At 42.0% G+C, this 23516-nt stretch overlaps 1 protein-coding gene across 1 annotated transcript in view; it reads left to right on the top strand.

The window, feature by feature from the left end:
• Positions 1-23516, top strand: part of larp1 (La ribonucleoprotein 1, translational regulator) — an 87465-nt gene that overhangs the window by 18398 nt on the left and 45551 nt on the right. The window contains 2 exon segments of the mRNA XM_034098617.1: positions 20254-20318; positions 20999-21064. Coding sequence (XP_033954508.1) covers positions 20254-20318; positions 20999-21064 — 131 coding nt within the window.

Here is a 23516-nt window from a genome sequence, read left to right as displayed (position 1 = left end):
ATAAAGGCCGATCAGGAGAGCTAGATCTGATCGATATGGACATAAACGCGAGTGAAGTGTAACCGGACGCGAGAGAGATCAGCTGCTGAGTGACCGAGACACGCAGCTCTGCATAATCACCTGAAGCCCCGTCCTCTGTTTAGCGAGCTGCAGGAGCTGCATGAGAAACTGACGTGCTGTCAGGAGAGAGAGGGAGGGAGAGGGGAAAAGAGAGGATCCGTTTCTCCCGTGTTATTATTCAAAGTTGATGTAAACTTCTGAATAATGTACGTTATCTACTACAAGTGGTTTGTTTGAATGTAATAATTATGTTGTTTGTTGTTTGTGGAATAATGTATTGAAAAATGAATCTGAATTTTTCGATCTGTTACGATTATAAACTGAAGCAATATAAAAATGAGCCCCGTGAACTGAGTTTTAAACTGAAGCATATCTGCTCATAGTCCGGTAATTACCTGCTAACGGAAACTCTGCTACACAACTCTTATTATTATTGAAATATGACCGGTAAGTTTCAAATGTGTCCAGTAAAATAAATTCTGCCCGGACATTTGACCGGCGAGAAAAAATCCTATCGGAAACCCTGGTACAAACCACAGACTGCCTGTGTCATGGCAAATACAGTTGCTGGTTTATTTATGTCTGTATAGGTCGTTGTTGTGAGTGTGGACCGTCGGAGCATATATAACGTTAGCTTAGCCAAGCTACATTTAGAAAACACGCATTTTAAAACGGTTTTTCGCCTGCCGTCTGTCTGCAGACTTGTCAAAGCATTAATTCATGGTTTTTACTAACCGGTATCAGTATGTTGTTACTTCGGCATCATTTTGAAACGTGTATTACAATTAAATCACAGTCAAATGTGTTCATCTTGTTGTAGTTGTAGCCCCCTTGCCAGCGATTCTCTCTCTAGTTTAGCATACTCAGCCCGACTCAGCCTGGTTGTACCTGGCCCTAGAACCACGATTTAGTCGGGCCAGATTGTGAATCGCATCCACACATGAAAGCTGTAGGCCTATAGCTGTCAAACTGTGATCACCAGTTCAATACATTTGACAAATTCGACTTGGTTTCTACACTTATTTGAACATGTATGTATTTAAAAAAAAATCTTGAAAAAAAATGTAACAAAAAAAAAATTCTGAAAAAAGTATGGGGAAAAAAATGTTTACCCACATTTTTTTTTTATAGGATATGTACATTTCGGTTAACCGGTTAACCGTTTTTTGGGGGGTCGAATATTCGAATATACATTTGCTTTCAAATTCCCATCCCTAGTTTTAACTAGGCTAGACTAAAAGTGGCTAAACATTAAAGTTTCACTTTGATTAAACTTAAGATTTGGAGTGTGTGAACACCCTTATAATGACGACTATTAAGCATTCTAATCCAGTTTCTCTTTCCCCGTAATGGGGGGGGAATAGGTAATCTAGGGATGTCCTAGTTGCCTTTTGGGAACTGTATTTGTCCCGTTTTGAAAATGTTCTCATATCTTTTAATTTAAAAGCCCCTGTGGGCCATCTAAGCTAATTTACAGATGGCCCTGAAAAATGCGTGCGGACGAAATGACACACGAAAGGTTTGGGGGACCTGCAGGTCTTAGATGCTGTCTGGTGCATTCTCTAGAATTATAAGATGAACCACCACAATATTATATTGTACAATTTCAATTTTATTCTTAATTTCACTTCTTCTTGTTTGTGTTTGCTGATTCAACGACTAATAGTCTTTCAAGAAAGTGTCAATGTCTGACTCGTCTATGTCTGACTCATCTGAGTCGTCAAGAGCTTCAGCCAAGCTCTTCTCGCCAGCAGCCACATTCTCTGCCTCAAGTCCTTGCTCGTCAGATATGGCCTCCTGGCGCACATTCTCCTCCTGCTCGGCTTCCTGATCCATAAGAACCAGGTCTTCATAGAGGTCGTCCCGTATCTCCTGCTCCAGCTCCTTCTGCCACGGGTTGAAGTCAGGGCGACGAGCCCTATTTCCTGAGGTCCACCACTTCTCCACGGCTCCGGCAGCATCAAAGTTGTCCATTGAGGGGCCCTCAATGGAGGAAAACATCAGGCGGCTGAGCTGCTCAGTACCCAGACAGGAACGCCAGTCGTTCTTCACCCTCTTCATGCAGCTGAACCCCCGCTCACACACTGCAGTGTTGACTGCCAGAACAAGGTATATTTCAAACAGTATTGACAGCCCCTTATACTGTTTGCATCTCTGTGTCACACAGGATGCCAGAGAAGATCTGTGGCATTCGAAGTAGGGGTGGGCGATATTGAAAAATATGTTATCACGATATTTTCAGGCAGTATCACGATAGACGATATATATCACGATATTTTTTCACGTCGGTTATTATGGTTATTTTTCAAGTTACTTAACAGTACAAGCACCTACAAGGTAACAGAAACTAAAACAAAAAGAAGTAACAGACCAAAATAGCATTTCAAGCTGGTTTTATTTCAGAAATGAAACCCTGAATGAACAAGTGAGCAGTGAACATCAATAAACATGAAAAGGAGGGTAAAACATAACTAAGTAAAACATAAAACATCAATGAGGAAAAGTCAGTGCCAAACAATTAAAATGTAAACTTTAGAGTAGACTTGAAGTGTAATAAAAGACTTTAGCATAACTGAAGGGAAAAACATAAAACGCTACAGCGTCAGTTATGTCTTTCCACCGTTTGCTAGTCTTTTCATAAGGAGCCCCTTTATGAAATGCCTGCCCTATGGTTGCTCGCTGCAAAGAAAGGGGGCGGGGACTTTGGGAGCGTGTCAAACAACTCGGACTGAACGAAAGCAGAGGTGCGCTGACATTGTGAAATCAATCGGGCTTGATATATGGTGAAATTAAAATCAGTAGGTGAGGCTGGGGGAGCGGGAGGGGAAGAGGCTCTCCGTCCGCTGTCATAGCCCCCTGCGCCGCGCACGGAGAGCCTCTTCCCCTCCCGCTATTATTATTATTTTTTTTTATCACGATAGGACGATATCTCTGAAAAAGCATATCGTGGAGACCTAATATCGTCACGACGATATATATCGTCATATCGCCCACCCCTAATTCGAAGTGTGCGGGCTGCTGCATAACTCTTGTAGAGGATGAACTCAGACTTCAGCATTTTAGTTGTAACACTGTGCTCGTCCATCAGGGGCTGATAATGCTCACAGATATCAGCAAAGTCTTGTTTGCCATAGGCAACCAGATCCTGTCTGTCAGAGGGCCACTGACTGGGGTTGAAGATGGAACATTTTGAAGGGACACTCCCTTTCTGGAGATCTTTTCTCCAGGTGCTTGATGAGCACATCTGCAAACACATACAAAATGTCAAATTATAATCCCTGTCTCTGGACCACCATAAAAAATCATTTATATCATAACAAATGTGAAATTATATTCCTGTCTCTGGACCACCATAAAAAAATTATCTATTAAAACATGTTATGCCAATATTTACTTTTGAAGAAAATATATTGAATATTTACTTTGAAGAAAATATTATTGGGCACATACCTATGACTTTCTTCCGGAGAAAGAGAATCTGCCCTTCGTTGACATACTTGAATCCCCTCATAGTCTCTGGCCTTCTGAATTCTCTCTTCTTCTGACTGGGATTCTCTTTTTGATTCTCTTTTTTCGGGGGGGGGGGCTGGTTCCATGTTGTTCACCTTGCTTTGGTGTACTAAGGCTGCGGCCCCACGAGGACGAAAACGGCTAAACGCATAGGATTAACGCAAACGCAATCGCAAACGGCTTCCGTCCACATGCAATAATTATCCGGATAGTGTCTGCCCACACGAGACCGCTCCGTTTAGCTCCAACCGCTTGAGAAGCTGCAGTACATATGCAGGAGCCTGTAGGTGGCGCTGTAACTTCCTCCACAAAAGCAGCGAAGAAGAAGGTTGTCATGGTTGCCCTTCTGTTTATTCTCCGCGGTGGGGGCCGAGGGAACCGGGCAGAGTTTTTCGCCAGTCAGCGTGTATTAAAGTTGAAATCTTCCGGACAAAATTATAAAAGTGCCGGTCAAAGGTCTTCTTTGTTATTTATTGAGCTTTAAAACAAATGAATAACGACTCTATATAATATAATGATAAAATACACGGAGCCTCTCTTTTTCCTCCCTCTCTTCGGACAGCGCCAGTGTCTGTCTCATGCAGCAGCTCATCCAGTAATCAGTGACCCGGCCGACTGTAAAAATAAACATATTTATAACTAGTTTAGGGAGTTTGAGAGGTAATTAAAATAGCTAAGGGTGATGATCTGACTTGGTGTGTGTTTTGCTGCAGAGGGAGGAGCTGCAGGTGAGCAGAGCTGCGTGTCTCCGTCCTGTCAGATTAGACTTCACTCGCGAGAGAAAGATAAATAATCTGAATTCAGGGTGCAGTTTACTTTGACGTGGGGGTGAGCAGCAGAGGTGGGGAGAGGCGGGGCTATTGCCTCATCATTATTGCTGTAGATGTTGCACAAACAACTGTAGCATGGTCAATAGCGTCCGGAGCACGATAGCAACTCTGCGATCCGCCATTGTTGTTGTTGTTGGTGGCGAAACACTTCAGCACTGGCGCGGGGTAAGCGGAGGTGAGCAGAAGAGGTGGGGAGAGGCGGGGCTATTGCGCAATCACTATCAGTGATCTGAAAATGTCCGTATAGGGCGCACACACGGAGCTGTTTGACCCCCCAGAGAGTGGCGTATGCATTTCTATCCACCTTGGGACCCGTTGTCGTTTCCTCAGTCGTTTAGTGCCATATTCGGTCGTCCTCGTGTGGCCGAACGGTCTATATGACACTAAACAGTAACGCAAACGACCGAATTCGTCCTCGTGGGGCCGCAGCCTAAGAAACATTGTAATACACTCTGACTTTAAATTATTTGATCATTATGTAGGGCTGTGCAATTAATCGTATTTTAATCGCGATTACGATTATGGCTTGCGACGATTATGAAAACAGCATAATTGACAAAATACGATTATTTTGCTGGGTGCGCTTTCGCCCCTCCCTAAAAGCCCACTCGGCCACGTGCGAGTGACATGTGTTGTGAGTGTTCAGCGCGAGCGAAGATGTCAGAACAAGAGCAGCAACTCGTTAAAAAGAAGGGTACAACTATTTCCACTATTTGCAAGTACTTTGTCTTTACAATTTAAAAAAAAAAAATTAAAAACCTTTATTTATCCAGGTAAAATCCCTTGAGATCAATGATCTCTTTTTCAAGGGAGACCTGGAGATACATTTCACATCGCTAAAGATATGTGCCCAGTTAGCACTGTTGGCAACCAGGGCTTTAAGCAACTTGTCAACACGTTGGACAAGCGTTACGCGATGCCGTCTCGGTATTATGTCAGCAGGTCTGCGCTGCCTGCACTATATGACAAATGCCGTGGGGAAGTTGAGAGAGATGTGGCTTCAGCTGACTACTTTGCGACCACAACGGACCTATGGTCTAGCCCAGGGGTGCCCAACCAGTCGATCGCGAGATGTGTCTAAAAATAGAACAACAATAATCTTCCTGTGCCAGAATAATGCACTTGAACGCATCAAAGTTTTGTGATTGGCCGGCGTCACCCCATGTGTCGGGGCGTGGCTGAGGGTCTTCAGTACAGGTGGCAATATTGTCACCTGCCTGCGCTCATCTCTGAAACCAGACCATGTCAACAGGCTGGTGTTTCTTGCAAAAAATCTTTAAGAGATGACATGAGCAGCCCTACCAGCATTTGCCATGGTGGCCTAAACATTTTTATTTGATCTTAAATTGTAGTTCAACATTTATTTCCTGTTACTTCTGGACCATGACGGTTGGCCAGCCTTCAACGTTTAACTGAGTGGAATATGTTGAATATGTTTTCAGTAGTTTTCAGTAGGTTGTGACAGTGCACTGCATCATATTTGATTTAATTTATTTTGGTCTAATTTATTTTTATTTATCATATTAATAATATATGTTTAGTATGGTTTTGGAAGTGCGCTCCAATATATTTGTTGATCTTGTTTATTGGTAACATATTATTTGTTTTAAAGTTCAATAAATGGTCAATGAATAATCGTCAAAATAATCGTGATATCAATTATTGACCCAAATAATCGTGATTATGATTTTTGCCATAATCGCACAGCCCTATCATTATGTATTCAGCATCAGAATCCGTAACAAACTGAAATTCCCGCGAAAATGTGGTTGCATTCGATTCATTGTCCGGGTAGTATTCAGTTGCGCCACTTATGTGACAGATAAGAATAGGAGCAGGCATTGTCACTGGTTTCAGAGATGAGCGCAGGCAGGTGACAATATTGGCACCTGTACTGAAGACCCTCTCTGAAGAGGAACTTGTGGCAGTGCTGCCACATATGACACAGGAAAAAAAGAAAAGACTCTGAACCCTTTCTTTTCCATTATATAAAAATAGTGTTGCTCCAAAAGTATAAATTAGGCTTACTAATAAGACCACTCAGATCTAAAGCTACACAGGAATCTGCTGCCAAAGTGCAATATAAAAAAAGACAAAATTAATAGAATCAAACCCATTTTTTGTTGCATTTTATTAGAGTATAAAAAGAAATGCCTTTTTAAAATAGGATGCAAGCAACACTAGTTTCTTAACCTGAATTGATAATAGACTTTAATCAATTTAATGTTTGCATTCTTATACCATTTTGTACAATAATTATAATGAATAAGTTCAAACAAACTAAAACTTACAGCTGATTAATAACGGTATCTAACTTGAGTTTTTATTATATCAAAAACCTGTTTAAATGCTACTGTTATTTTTACTGTCCCCAAAAATCGTGTCGGCAGCCTCCAGGAATGCTTCTTACACAACCTCGTCTTTGAAAGACTTCATGTGTTACGCAAGAACGTGACTGCCATGATAAGATGCTATGGTAGCAGCCTTGCTCCTGTTGTTGGGCCTGGTGAAAAAGGACTGCTGTGCATTTAGCTGTCCTTTCAGGCCCCTCCCCTTTTGTGAGTTTAGGGCAGAATTAGGAGGGAATTCCGTCTCGTAGCGTTTGTGCACTGTTTTGAAATGCCGCTCCTAAATTACCCTTCTTCGATAAAGCCACGCTCGTATTGCAGATGATACAGATGGACTTTGAATTGGAATAGATACAAAAATAATCATCCTCCCACTCGGAGTGAAAATGATATATTTTGGGCTTTTTTGCTTCTGCCATAATTGCGGTCTTGTGTGTGCGGACTGTCACTCCTGTTGACACGGACAGCGTCAGCGAACTAGTGCTCTGCCCACCAGCCACGCCCCGACACATGGGGTGACGCCGGCCAATCACAAAGCTTTGATGCGTTAAAGTGCATTATTCTGGCACAGGAAGATTATGTTACAGGACATTAACGATAAAACAGAATTGTTGTTCTATTTTTAGACACATCTCGCGATCGACTTCTTTTTAACGAGTTGCTGCTCTTGTTCTGACATCTTCGCTCGCGCTGAACACTCACAACATGTCACTCCCACGTGGCCAAGTGGGCTTTTTAGGGAGGGGCGAAAGCGCACCCAGCAAAATAATCGTATTTTTTCAATTATGCTGTTTTACTAATCGTCGCAAGCCATAATCGTAATCACGATTTAAATCACGATTAATTGCACAGCCCTAGTGTCAGGCGTGTACCACAGGCTGCAACAACTGTCTCCGAGTGCTGTGGAGAATTAACAAAGAAGAGAGCGAAAGATGAAGGGAGGAACTGACAGGAGGAGAGAGGTGATCGAATTGAGTGTAATAGTAGAGAGATAAAGGAGCCAGTACCTACTAATGTGTGTTGGGTAAACTAATGATTTGGAAAATGCAGGTAAGGATGAATACATGTTTTTTATATGCAGGCATTCACATCAGCATCTGAATTAGCTCCTATCGCCTATCTGATCTCAACATTGCGTGTTTTGCCAAATAAACTACTTGTATATTGTAGATCCTAAACAAATCACCATACATTTAAATTATAGGCAAGTTAAGTACATTTTCATTTCTTGTCTATGTGTTTGATTTGCACTCTTGTAACTGTGTTGGTGTTTAAACTCTGCTGCTGCAGTGTGTCGGATCATATTTCAGGTACATCTGATCCAGCTCAATCCTGCCAATTGTTTCGTTAATTCACAATTTCAATGGAGTGATACAGTTATGTGTAGGGTTGGGTATCGTTTGAATTTCCACGATTCTGCTTTTCGATTCCGGTTCTTAACGGTTCTCAATTCCGATTCTTTGAGGGGCAGGGTAAAAAAAATGATTAAGTTCTTGTTGAGAAAAACAAGCATATCTGCCTTCTCAGGCATACCAGGAAGAAATGTTTGAACATTTTAAAGCAAAATGCTTCAATCTGGTGCACTTTAAGCAGAATTACTAGAGACTAGATCTAGGGGGTACATAAACACCCATATGAAAAAGATCGGTTACATTTGAATAATTAAATAAGTATGTGAGCATAACCAATAACCTACCATAGCCAATAACAAATACATGTAACGTATTTTATGTTTGTTGTTCATTCATATCTTATTTTACTATTTTATTTATGCATATTTTTTTATCTCCAGTTTAAAACGATATGTCTGGTTTACTGTCCTATAGTTTACATTGGAATGATTTCAAACCTGTTTTATCCCAATAATTATAAAGGAGTGCCTTGGAAATATGTGTTTACATAAATTGTGATCAAAACGTTTGAGACCCACTGAGATAACTTAGACTAAAGTGAACTATCTAAACACTCAAGAGTCCTTTACCTCACTGAGCTGTAGTTATCAGCCTCAGTCTGACTGGAGAGGACTCTCCCTCCATATCATTGTAGAAACATCTTCTTCTTCCGTTAGAGCAGCTAGCACCAGATGCTAATAACAACAGCACCGATTCCAGTGCACCCTCTCTTTCTCCCTCGCTCACTCGCACGTTGGCTGTGAGCTGCGGGTGCCAGATAAGCCAACATCCCCCATTTTCATCACTTGCAGCGCCCATCGTACAGGGCGAATGAAACGTGTAACCGGGGTGAAAAAGGGTGTTACATTTACTTAATTATGAATGTTGTTGCATCAAGGCCGAAAATTAGGATGAGCACCAACGGTCAAAACATTTGTTTTCCCTCCCAGAGCTGTCAGTGCAGCACCTCCACAGATCTGGCGCCCTAGGCGAACATCTATAATGCCAGTGCAACGGGCCGGCCCTGGTCTCAGGTTACACTGTAGAAAGTGTAGGTACAACCCTACATTTCCCGCCTCGCCGCAGTCATCCAGTAGGCTACGGAGAGCGAGAAACATTTCCTCGGGCATTGAAAAGTGGAACCGAAATTCACATTTCTAAATGATGCCGTTGGAATCGAAATGTTGGAACCCAAATCTAGTTATGTGTCAATGTACTTGTTGTGTAACAATGCAACCACCTTTTTGTTTGGTTGGAGGTCTTTCTATACTTTTCCTTGATTCTGATCATTTATTTTCTTTTGAGGCTAATGGGTGATAAATGATGATGCAAACATGGCAATATCAAAAGTGCTCCTGCCCTTGCCTCCACATATGACTGACTACATTTGTGACTACATTTGTACTCCTTTTTATGTTCTTATGATATTCAGTCATATGTTTCTGTAACAGACATGCATGGCATGTCCTTGAGTTGTGTTAAATATAACCCTCATCAGCTATCATACAATTCTTAGATAACACCCATAGTTTGGTTTTCCTTCTGCCAAATGATCATGGTGTAATAGATTTGCACGGATCCAAATATCAATTAAATTCTGATCATTTGCTCATTTTACTGTAATTATTTAAAGACCTAACATTGATAATTGCAAACAAACGTGCCAATTTTCTTGGCAGTGTAAATGAATACAGTGCACAGGATAAAGCAGGGTGCGATCAGTCATGACCACCTCACTACTTGCCACACGAGGACGATAACGGTCGTGTCTGCTACAGTTCTCTATCAGATAGACGGTTCGGCCACACAAGGCCGACACGGAAACGCAGAAAACGATAACTGTAACGGGTCCCAAGGTGGGTAGATCTGCAAACGAAGCGCTCTGGGGGGCAAACGGCTCTGTGTTTACGCCTATACGATCATGTCCTGATAATGATGGCGCAATAGCCCCGCCTCTCCCCACCTCTCCTGCTCAGAGATCAGCTGCTGGGCTCTCAGAAGAAGGGGAGGAAAAGAGAGGCTCCGTTTTTTTATTCTTATATTATTATATATAGGCCTGTCGTCATAATCGATAAATTGACTTATCGTACGATAAATAAAAATGGACTCGATAACTTTTCTGAGCTCGATAAATTGCCGTTTACATAAGGATGTGACCAGCATTTTAGCTAGGAGCGCTGTGGCTGCCGGCCACGTGCGCTGTGAGGGGCGGGGCTGACACACAGCCAGGTCAGGACACTCCGCGTGCAGCAGCGTAGCAGGCAGCCAAATTAATAATATAGCGACAAGTGGGAGACAACGTGTGATTTACTAGCGGGGAATTTAAAGTGAAATGGACATCTCGATTCTCCGGTGTGGCAGTATTTTGGATTCAAGCCAAATCAACGAGGCGAATACGGACTTGAATACGCCGGGCGGTGTGTCACATTTGTTTAAAAAAGGCAGCGACAAAAGCAGGCAATACCACGCATTTTAATCTACACCTAAAACACAACCACCCCATTCCGTTTTCCCTGCTGGTAGCTAACACTGCACTGGAGAGCCCCCACCTTCCCGACAGTTTACAATCAAAGATGCATTTGCCTGACAATGCAAACATGTTGGTGTTCCTTGCTCGAAAACTTTGAAAAACAGATTTGGATATGGCCTGTTGAGGCATCTGGGTCTTTGTATGGACAGTGGACTGTACACTTGAGTGTTGTTTTAAGTTGTTTTTTTTTGCTTGAGACAATGTGTGCTCATATTTATTTATTTATTTATATATATATATATAATAGGGCTGTCAAGTTAACGCGTTCGCGTTAATAACGCGTTAACTTGACAGCCCCATTTTATATATATATATATATATATATATATATATATATATATATATATATATATATAAATAAGAGCACACATTGTCTCAAGCAAAAAAAAAAGTTGTTTGAAAGTATGTACTTGAATTATTATTATATATTATCATTGGTGGTCAAAAATGGTCTTACAACAGTGCCGACAATATTATCGTTTATCGCAATAATAATAATAATAATAATAATAATAATAATTAATTATCATAACAGGCCTAATTATATAGTCGTTATTAATTTGTTTTAATGCTCAATAAATAACAAAGAAGACCTTTGACCGGCACTTTTCTAATTTTGTCCGGAAGATTTAAACTCTATGCATGTTGACCGGAGAAAAAAAATCAAACTGAAACTCTGCTGCACGGTTCCCTCGTCCCTTGGAAGAGGCGGAGAAGTGGGTGTTTTTCATCTGCTGGTGGACTACCCGGAGAGATTTACAGCAGGAGTAAACGCTTGCCTCGGGGAGGGAGAAAAAGAGCCAGAGCATCCACAACGGAGAATAAACAGAAGGGCAACCATGAGCGGGAAGTCTTCTTCGCTGCTTTTGTGGTAGGAGTACAGCGCCACTTACAGGCCTGGTATATGTACTACAGTGTCTCCAGCGCTTTCGAGCGGTCTCGTGTGAACCGACACGTTTCTGGTGCCTGTTGCGTGTGGACTTTTTTGATAACGATTGCGGTCTGTTATCGTTATCGTCCTCGTGTGGCTGCAGCCTTAGAAGATGAACCCAGAGAGAAGGGACTTTTTAGGGGGTGGGGGGTAGGAACTGGTTTGCTCTAGTAACTAAATCTGTAACTAGATCCCCTGGTTAAAATGAAAGCAAAGTTACTAAATACTTTTTCTTATACAATTGTAATTATTTGGCGCAATATGAGCATTTTGCAATGGAACATTAATTTAGCCCCTGTATTCATTTTAAAACTGTCAAAAATAATAAGATGAGGGCTGACAAAAAGGCAAATATAATAGTTTGCTTGCAACATTTCCTGGAATTTAAAATCCTGGAAGACTGCAAAGAGGAAGACTTCACAGAAGAAGGTATTTTCTGAATTCACTGCTGAATGTGACTTTATTTGGAGCAGCCACTTATAGTGGGGAAGACATCTTGTCCCTGGGAGGCTCTACTCTGACCTTAAACCATCATCTGATACCATCTGATGCACTGAGCAGAGGCATACTTGCCCTCAGTGGGGGGGAATCGTGGTGAAAGACTCAGCTGATCAGCAAAATGTCAACAATGACAAACCTGCTGTTTTATTATTGAACAACCACCGTTTGTCCAGTTGTTGACAACCTACAGAACTCAATTTAGAGTCCCGAGTCACTTTCAATGCATGGCTCATGGTCTGTCGTGTTCTGTTATGTTCAAGAAGTGGTTTTAAAGCAGCACATTTGATGTTATGTTAACAGCTTTAATGAAAATAACAAATATTTGGACTCTAAAATGTTATCTAATACAGACAGGCTGCAACTTTGTATTTTGATAACTTTTAACACATAATACCTACAATTCAGGGGGTTTTCTTGAAAAGGGATATTCAGACTTTAAATGCTTGTCTAATATAAAATTATAGTTACATTGAAATGAGTTGAACACTGTATGTGAAGGGTATAGTCCTCTGCCATGACTTTGAGGCAGAAAGTCAGCCACTGTCAAAGAAAGGTTTCAGAAGAAATCTGAGGTAATACCTGATGGTAGGGGTGCAACAACTAATCGACTCAATCGATTAAAATCGGTTACCAAATGAGTTGCCAACTAAGTCAGTCGTCGATTCGTTGGTGGCGTCATCACGTGTGTTTTACGTGCTGTTAAGCTCCAACGTTATTGGTCTTTTCATCGGTACTGGAGACATTTAAAAAATATATGTTATGTATTATTGCTACAAAAACATTATATCGCATTCTTAGTGTCGCCAACTAGTTTCTAATATGCAAAAAGACAAACAAATGCGTCGATGTATTTTCGATCAGACGAGATCTCTCTCCCCCGTCTGTGTGCGAGGGGGCGGGGCAGTTTACACACACACGCAGCTGCTACATGCAGCAACACACGGAGGAGATGGCGGAGTGAACGCGCTCCGAGGTGTGGTTAAACTTTACCCGTCTCGATGTCGACAATGCTCGTTGCCAAAAGTGCAATGAGACTCTGAGAGTTTAGCATGTAAGGGCGGTAACACGAGCAATTTGTCTAAACATTTAGCAAAAGTGCTCCACATTCAGACGGAGGAATGCACCGGGTTCGACTGTCTTTCTAGTAGCTCTGTAGCCCCATCCACGAGTAACGTTTCCACGTCAGGTGTTATGTATGCTTGCAGCAACACACGGAGTTAACTCAATTATACAAACATGGGTTAATGATTAGAGGTAACCGAGTTATTTATTTTGTTAAAGTTTCAGCTATTCTGTTTACAGTTCTGTCATCACATTATTTAATACGATTTGTTAAAACACTGTTGTTTCTTTTGATGTGAAATATTATTTATTTACTTTAAATAAAAAGCAATGTTAATTTTGTTAAAAATGTGTTTAGTTAATTTAATAATATATGTATTTTTTAATCAAGTATTCATCTTTATTGTCTTCATTGTTAGTTTCCACATGCCTAAAACAACCTCAAGCTAAATCTAAAAGTTGATGGCTAAATAAGAGCGTTTGAGAAATTGTGCAAGGCGTAATAGTCCGAATAGTCGATTAATCGTTTCATTAATCGATAGATTAATCGATTTCCAAATTAGTCGTTTGTTGCAGCCCTACCTGATGGTCACACTGTAAGTCTGCCACACAATGTGTGTGTTTGCCTATAAAACATGCTCTGTCATGCTCTCTAAGCAGCATCAGTGTGATGTTAGAAACGCTCAGACTACTGTTGTTCACACTTTCTGTTCAAACTAAGCAGATAAGTGTGGATAAATACTTGAGGAATTTGTGCTTATCCCTCAACCTAACTTAGAGACAGAGTTTTTGCCCAGGCAAAAGCTTATTCAATGAGTTTTTCTATTAACTATCTGTTTACGTGACCCAGATATTGCTTTATATTTGCACTGTGTTACTAACTCCCTTTCAAGAGGGTTATGAGATGCTGGACACATGCCTGATCAGCTTTTTAATGTAATACTGGTTGGTCACAGGCCAGTGTAAGTCATAATACTTATAGTACTAGTTGAGTAATCATATATTTACCTCTGGCGTGGAAGTTATTTATCTTTTTGTTGAGACCTGGTTACACAAGTGCTAATAAATGAATATCTGAATAATTGTAACATTTAGATAATTACTTTATTTAGCCGTAACTAATATATTTGTTGTAGCTGATACTAACCCAAGTGGTTTAATGGTTTATCTAAATCCAACTGATGAAATGGTCACATGAACAGAAAAATGTCTAAACCCTAGTTGTGGCTAGAGGTCAGGGGTCGGCTAATGCCCCAGGGTTACTGTTCATAAAACACAGGAAGACATTTATACCTTAGACTTGATCTACCATGAGAATACAGGATCCTGATTCTGTTTTGAGTCCGATTGAGAGTCTTAGATTTGTTGATGGTGATCCTTGATTTGAGTCTGGATGTTGGTGACACGTAATATCGCCAGCTATAATTAGAATTTAGCAACTACACTGAACAAAAATTTAAATGTAACACTTGTTTTTGCTCCCATTTTTCATGAGATGAACTCAAAGATCTAAAACATTTTCTATATACACAAAATAACCATTTCTCTCAAATATTGTTCACAAATCTGAAAAAATCTGTGATAGTGAGCACTTCTCCTTTGCCGAGATAATCCATCCCACCTCACAGGTGTGGCATATCAAGATGCTGATTAGACAGCATGATTATTGCACAGGTGTGCCTTAGGCTGGCCACAATAAAAGGCCACTCTGAAACGTGCAGTTTTGCTTTATTGGGGGGGGGGGGGGGGGGTCCGAAAACCAGTCAGTATCTGGTGTGACCACCATTTGCCTCACGCAGTGCAACACATCTCCTTCGCATAGAGTTGATCAGGTTGTTGATTGTGGCCTGTGGAATGTTGGTCCACTCCTCTCCAATGGCTGTGCGAAGCTGCTGGATATTGGCAGGAACTGCAACACGCTGTTGTATACGCCGATCCAGCGCATCCCCAACATGCTCAATGGGTGACATGTCCGGTGAGTATGCTGGCCATGCAAGAACTGGGATGTTTTCAGCGTCCAGGAATTGTGTACAGATCCTTGCAACATGGGTCCGTGCATTATCATGCTGCAACATGAGGTGATGGTCGTGGATGAATGGCACAACAATGGGCCTCAGGATCTTATCACGGTATCTCTGTGCATTCACAATGCCATCAATAAAATGCACCTGTGTTCGTCGTCCATAACATACGCCTGCCCATACCATAACCCCACCACCACCATGGGCCACTCGATTCACAACATTGACATCAGAAAACCGCTCACCCTCACGATGCCTCACACGCTGTCTGCCATCTGCCCTGAACAGTGACAACCGGGATTCATCCATGAAGAGAACACCTCTCCAATGTGCCAGACGCCATCGAATGTGAGCATTTGCCCACTCAAGTCTGTTACGACAGGTCGAGACCCCGATGAGGACAACGAGCATGCAGATGAGCTTCCCTGAGACAGTTTCTGACAGTTTGTGCAGAAATTCTTTGGTTACGCAAACCGATTGTTGCAGCAGCTGTCCGAGTGGCTGGTCTCAGACGATCTTGGCGGTGAACATGCTGGATGTGGAGGTCCTGGTCTGGTGTGGTTACACGTGGTCTGCGGTTGTGAGGCCGGTTGGATGTACAGCCAAATTCTCTGAAACGCCTTTGGAGACGGCTTATGGTAGAGAAATGAACATTCAATTCACGGGCAACAGCTCTGGTGGACATTCCTGCTGTCAGCATGCCAATTGCAGGCTCCCTCAAAACTTGCGACATCTGTGGCATTGTGCTGTGTGATAAAACTGAACATTTTAGAGTGGCCTTTTATTGTGGCCAGCCTAAGGCACACCTGTGCAGTAATCATGCTGTCTAATCAGCATCTTGATATGCCACACCTGTGAGGTGGGATGGATTATCTCGGCAAAGGAGAAGTGCTCACTATCACAGTTCTCATTCATAACACTCCGTTCGATGTCTCACTATGGGATGCGCCTCAACGCGTATGCAAACAGAAGCATCAATCTCATTACGCCAATCCTGATTGGCTGGTGATCTTGACGTCAACGTCAGGGAATCCACCCACCCTTTAAGTAGCTTGCGCTACGACGCAGCGTCATTCAAACACCTCTTCTCGCTTCAGAGCACATCTCGAATTATCAGTAACCGGGCTAGCTTAACGGTCCACAGACTGAACCCAAAGCGAACATTCGGTCGTCGACGGGCGCTTGCCGGTTACTTTTTGGCTTTGCAAGAATACTGAGCAATATTAACACACCAGTTAATATTGTAATCTGCCTCGCCGTTCTTTCTGTCGAAATAACGGTAAGGTTTGATTTTTTCTTCAAGCTAGTAACATACCTGTTGCTAGTTTGTTCTTCCCTCCACACCGACACCACGGTAAAGAGGACGTTCTCTTTTCTCTCTCTCACACCAGAGGAGACAGAGATAAAAAAGGTATTAACACACCAGTTAATATTCTTTAAAGAGTAAAATCTACACAGTCGCCTTTTTTCCTTTCGGACTAACGGCAAGGTTGGATTTTTTTTTCAGTAACGTACCTGTTACTAGCGCGTCCACTCCACGCCGACACCCCGGCAATCGAAGATGGACCCTTCTCTCCCTCACGCCAGAGGAGTCAGGGACTCGGAGGCTCGGCTATGCTGCTGCGGGTTTAAAATTTCAGGCACAGACTAACACCAGGTCTGCTCGTCCTGCCTCAGGCTGGAACACGCCCGGGAGGCTATCGATAACCCCGGCTCGTGCGGGCATTGTACCCGCTTCACCATGAAGAGCCTCCGCCGACGGTTAGCACGCCAAGCTAGCTTGTCTGGACAGGACCCCCTCATGTCCGCTGATTTGCCGTCCGGCAATCAAGACATGGTGGCGTCCGCTGCAGAGATTGAGCCCCGCGCTGTGTCAGACTGGGGCTCAACAACAGCGACAGCCGCTGAACCGGAGCCCCACGCCGTTTCGGGCTGGGACCCTGTGCGGCAAGAGCGGAGCCCCGCGCTGTGTCAAGCTGGGGCTCCCAATTGGACCTCACCATGGTTCCACCCGCGGAGGATGTCCTGGAGACCGGATGGGAGATAACTCATCGTAGAAATGTAGAAAGTGTGTTTACCAGACCTTGTGTAACCCACTCCTCATCTGACATCATTTGACCTGCTGGGCTTCTGTATATGTTGTTGCTTACGTATGGGCATAGATTTACAATATAGTGGTATAGCGCTGAAAACTGTAGCTACATTTAACAATAGACAGCAGATATAAATGAAGTCGCTGCTATACTGCTTTTATGCTGGGAGGTAACATTTTGTAAGCATTTCATATTCTTGTTGTACTCAAAAGTCATTAGACTCGGTTTTATCAAGCTTGAGTAAAACCAAATATGCAGCCAATATTTAGAAAAAGGAATAAAATGCATCTAATAAAAACCCAGATTAATGAGCAGAAATTATTCAACCTAAACTTAGTTTAGTGCAGCTCTGTGCGGATGGTCAAAACCTTTTTGTTTCAGACTAGGACACAGTTTTGTGGCTTGTTACGTTGTTCCTTAACTCTGTGTTCATGGAGAACATTAAGAGCCTTATTTCCCTGTGCTTCTGTACAGTTAAGTGTTTTTTTCAGCCTAACAGAGCTCTCAGTGTGGTTGTACAGTCATGCTCTCTGCAGATGAGAGTAGGCCTCCCTCACTGGCCCCAGGATTTCACTGGACCTTTAACTCTTAAACCACAGAACATTTCTGACTACAGTCCTCATGTGTTGAGTTAACAATATGCTGGTGTTGCTTCCTTTAGAGAAGTACTTGTCAAAGCCAATCAAGACATTCAGGTTCTGTCAGTATCGCCTGTCCAGGCCTTTTGTTATTGATAAACCTTCTTCTCTCAGGAATGGGGAGAATTGTTATAACCCAATGATGAAGAAGCTCTGACATGTGAACACACTGCAGCAAACATCTGCTCCACATATAAAGAAAGTTCTGTGTCTTGTGTAAACACAAAAATAGTCGCAGGAACAATTTGATCTCTGCATATCACACGGTTCATACGTAACATTTAATTAGTGTAAGCTTACATTGTTCCCTCTAGATCTAAACTATTCTGTGTATCATGAAAACCTCCCACAGTTATCTCTATTTCAATGAATATAATGATGCATTCCCAGATACATCAGTGCAGGATATTTTAATTTCATTTGTTAGCTCATTTCCTGCGTTATAGGTTGAACTTTGTTGTGTGCAGGGCCCGAACCAATCAAATGTGATTCTGCTGCAAGTACATTTTTAAGCATTACTTTTAGAGATGCACGATAATTATCGGCACGATAATTATCGGCCCGATAATTATCGGTCCGATATTAGGAATTATGACGTCATCCCGATAAACCCGATAACAGTATTAATAGCCCCGATAATATACAATATATTTTTTGGGTTAAAAGAAAAAAATACTGCGGTGTGGGTGGATTGGGATGAGGGGCGCTTGTTTTTCACTCGGCTCCTCCCGTTTTGCCAGTACTGTGGTATTAGTGGTTTAGGAAGAGGGGAGTTCTTCACAAATCCAGCGCTCCCTAATACTTCGAACCTGATCAGTCACCTGAAACATCACCATCGCTACGATGGTGTGTTAAAAGCGTACGAAGACAATAATACAATACTGTGTGTGTGTGTGTGTGTGTGTGTGTGTGTGTGTGTGTGTGTGTGTGTGTGTGTGTGTGTGTGTGTGTGTGTGTGTGTGTGTGTGTGTGTGTGTGTGTGTGTGTGTGTGTGTGTGTGTGTGTGTGTGTGTGTGTGTGTGTGTGTGTGTGTGTGTGTGTGTGTGGTGTGTGTGTGTGTGTGTGTGTGTGTGTGTGTGTGTGGTGTGTGTGTGTGTGTGTGTGTGTGTGTGTGGTGTGTGTGTGTGTGTGTGTGTGTGTGTGTGTGTGTGTGTGTGTGTGTGTGTGTGTGTGTGTGTGTGTGTGTGTGTGTGTGTGTGTGTGTGTGTGTGTGTGTGTGTGTGTGTGTGTGTGTGTGTGTGTGTGTGCTGACTTTTCGTACAATGTCGCTCCTCTGTTTTCATTTAAACAGCTCCTTATATCCGTTAGCGCAGCTAGCTAGCACCAGATGCTAACAACAACAATGCACGTAAGGTCTCTCTCTCGCTCGGGCCACACATACACACACCCTCCCGGTCCTCCAGATGGCCAGTCGGTGCCTGCCGGTGAGCGTGGAAGTGTGGTCTGCCACAAGCGGGCGGCAGGAGCGGGGCTGTCAGCATCAGCTTGTAGATGGTATTTTAAACTCGATGCGCTCTGAAATTACAAGGGCGGCCAAGGTAAAAAAATACACATGCGTTAAAATAATTAGTGGCGTAATTTTTTTTTTGGTATCAGTCTTGAGAAGCAGGAAGTTATCGGTTTCAAAAAAACAATATCGTGCATCCCTAATTACTTTTAATTATTACTTGGTTTTAGTTCCCCAGATGTCACAGTGCATTATTGTCTGTGTCTGACATGATGGTAAACTGAATAGTTTTAACTTTTGTATTTATTATTCAGGAAGAAAAATACATAAGAAGATTCTACAGACCGAGAGAAAGGGTTTCCATTAGGGTTGTATTGACAACGATGGATCAAGCAATGGAGAAAATAAAACTATTCTCAGTCAAATTCTCATTTATTCTGAAGGTTTTTCTGTTTCAACACAAATTGAAATGATTTAAAGAAGTATATCTAAGTTCAGTGTTTCATATTTATTATTCAATACACTGGTTTATTGTTCAGTCCCATAGGTTCCTGTTTTGCTACACAGATGTTATCCTGGGCTCCTGAATACATACACATGTTTGTAATGAAACCGTGCTTCTGTTCTCGGTGTTGCAAATACTACGTCGCTAACAAGGATCTAGTTAATTAAACGGTAAGAAATGTAAAAGCTGGTACAAGAGTTGGCAATGCAAAAAATATCTGGATAAACAACCAAAGAAAGGCTATTGATTTATTTTGACGTGTGACAAGAAAACTAGTATATTTTGTTCTTTTCCTGCTTTCCTCTCCAATCATTTATGTTGCCAGAGGCTCATGTGTGCCTGTATGCAGAGCTGGTTGTAATGTGACCATCGTTGTGTTTTCACAGAGTCTACTGGGCCGGCCAAGGTGGTGAGAGCAGGGAATCCACCCAAAGCCAGACGCGGAGGAAAGGTAATATTCTGTGTGTGTACTGTGGATGCATGTACATGTACTGGTGGATATAAACGGTTTAGACATTCTACTCTAAACATTCAGTAATGCTTCATTGAGTGTTAGAAACTCCCAGGTTGATCTTTTGCGAGTCACCAAAACGGCTATAGGATTACAGGTCTTGTGAGAATTAAAAGACTGTATGTTAATATAACACCATATCTGTTTTAAGTATATATGTTATAAAGACACAATACAACCTCAAACGGAACATTTTCATTAGCTTAGAGCTTTATCACAGCTCACTGAAGGTATGTTCAGACAGAGTCATGGTATTTATCTGTCAGGCCTCAAGCTGTGTATTAACGCCCCTCCCTACTTCTTCGAATGCAAATGGCCCGGCAGATGAAGCAAACAAAGTCTCCACAAAGTGTTTCATTCACAACTTCCTACCTTGATTGCAAGACTCGCTGCTGTTGTATTTCAGGGTCTTAAACTCCGCCTTCACCACACAGTTTTATGACACACTGAAAAAGGTGCAGTGTTACAGAAACAAAAGAGAAATATGCGGTAAAGATGAATTTTCACCCTGTATATCCGCTCTGAAGGTCTTGGACAGAGTCACCTCTCTTCATTAACCTGAGCTAACATCTCAGGTTATGACACGCCTGCTAATACAGCTTTGTGTCTTTGTTCATCAGGTTGGAGACTTTGGCGACGCCACTAACTGGCCGACTCCAGGGGAGATTGCAACTAAAGACATGCAGGTGGGTGTTTTTGTTTGTTTGAGAAGTGTTGACTCACAGGTTAGTAGATGTGCATTGTAGAGGAAACACTGATGACATGAGGGTGGTGTCTGTTAGGGACTTAAACCACTCGACTATTTCAATATTTGCTGATTGGGGGCTAACGATCTCCTAAGCTCATTTTAGATTCTCATTTGTACTTACTCGATTTTTTCTTTTATACACATTTGTTTGAGCAGTGTTAAAGAAGCCTAAAGTCCAATAGTTATGTTATCCTATGATTGTTGTGCATCTATCAACTTTGAACCAGCCTGGCCAGGACATGTGATTGAGAGTCTCTGCCTTAAAGTGAATGGACAATAGGCATCAATATCCATCTCATGTCTGCAGGACACACTTGAGATGGGTGATCATAACAAAATCAAATATCATGATACTATTGATCTCCAGCAATGTGATAGTGTTGTATATGAATGTATGCTTTCATACAGAATTAAGTTTAAACTAGTGTTGTGGAGTACTGTTGGGAAGAAATCCTTAAAGATCTTGTCCAACATAAGCAACAACAGTGAGGTGTTTAGAAAAAGAAAATCTTAGTGGTTTCTAGTCCCAAATTATAATATTTAGCAACCTTTCAGGGGGGGCTGATGCACTTTGCTGTAGTGGATGTGTGTCTTTTTTGACAATGGGTATTAGTGGTTTTGGCTGTAATTACACAGCAGCTAAACGGCACATCCAGACAGAGCAGCCTGCTCCTGCTGGCCCGACTCTGTGTCCTCAGTGCTGCATGTTTGTGGCTTTTCATCCAATAAGTAACTCAACAACCTTAGGGGGTTGTTGTTCATCAGACCAAACATTTAAAAATGTCCCTTAGGCCTGTGATGTGGCATCTTTTCAATTTTCTAACATTCAAATAAATAAAGAAAAGGATTCAATAGAACAATCTTTAATGAAACAATTATTGCAAACTGTTTTCTCCTCATTGCACATGGCCGGCTGTCTAATTGACCCTTGGTTGATGTAAGAAAAGCTTAAAGCCTTAAACACCTGCCGATATAAGCTCTACTACTGTGTACACACTCAACACACGTCCAACATACTGACCCCCTTCCCTTTATCCCTATTCTCTCGAACCCTACAGCTGTTGTTCCTGTGAGGATGCGTTTAATTTGTCGCCTTACAGTAGCAGCAGTAGTCAGTCACTCCTCGGAGCCCCTTTCTATTTCTGATCGCTGGGCTATAGTGTGCCAGCGGGAGATTGACCCCGGTAACCTCCCCAGCTAGTTCTGGACGAACATGAGGGAGAGCTGCTTGTCCCCTTACAGTAAAATGTGGGTCACATAGTTAGAGCCAGGAATAACCGGTGGCTTCGGTGGCAGAAATCATAGGTGGGGAGGGGTTCAGATACGGTGACTGAGGCCTGGGAAGGGATGCCCTTTTTAGGGATCCCCCTTCAATAAACCAGACCTGGATCAGTGGTGGTGGTGCTGCTGCTGCTGCTATTCTTAGGGGCTGGAGTTCACTGTCCACCACGTAACACTTAGAGGTGTCAATCAGCTGCTGAATTCCTCACATTATTCACACTGGGAAATGAACTTTGGTAAGGAGGGGTTTTCGATTAGGTTGTATTTAAGAGTTTTAAAGTTAGACTTGAGATTTCATGCAATAAAATGCATACATTGATTCTGTTAAATAATTTTCGGCTTGTGGCTGTTCTGCTTTACATGGGTTTGGGTACATTACATTTGGGGTTGGAACATTTGTTTAAACAGATATTTCAAGCTTGAGAAAAGTTGGTCGACGACAAAGCGATTAAATCGGACATATTGACAGATGAATCGAATTATTTTTAGTTCCAACAACACTAACCACCTTTTAACAATTATAATGAGACCGAACAAAAGACACACTTTTCTTAAAGATTTTAATTTACCTAATACTTTTAATCCAACAGTTTTATTTATAGATTTTTCCTCATTGGAATAATTTATTTAGGTTTTTTTCCCCACAGACTTTAAATGCTGCATTGACGTTGGAAATATGTGATGTTATATTTTCCGGTGCTTCATATGCTCGGATAACGTTTTTTCACTAAAGAAACGTTATGTATTTTGCAACAGTCGGCTGATCGCTAAGCCCCACCCAATCACTTAATAACTGTTGCTATGCAGATTTACCACACACACACGCACGCACGCACGCACACACACACACACACACACACATCATTGTCATGAGTGTAATTTATTACATTAAGTCATTGGACCTATTGAATCAATCTGTCTTTGATTTCAAAGAGGTAACCAAAAGATCTATCTGAAATGACAACTGTGAACATTAACTAATTTTAAAAAAATCAGGTTTGACTGTTTTATTTTAAATGATTAAAACCAGCTTAGGTTGCCCGGAGAGTTATCCTGCAGACGTGCTGTAGAGATGATGAGCACTCATGTCTCTTCTCTGACAAAAAAAA

Source organism: Pseudochaenichthys georgianus, chromosome 14 (genome assembly GCF_902827115.2).
Source record: "Pseudochaenichthys georgianus chromosome 14, fPseGeo1.2, whole genome shotgun sequence".
NCBI lineage: Eukaryota > Metazoa > Chordata > Actinopteri > Perciformes > Channichthyidae > Pseudochaenichthys > Pseudochaenichthys georgianus.
This window is presented reverse-complemented; position numbering and strand designations above follow the sequence as displayed.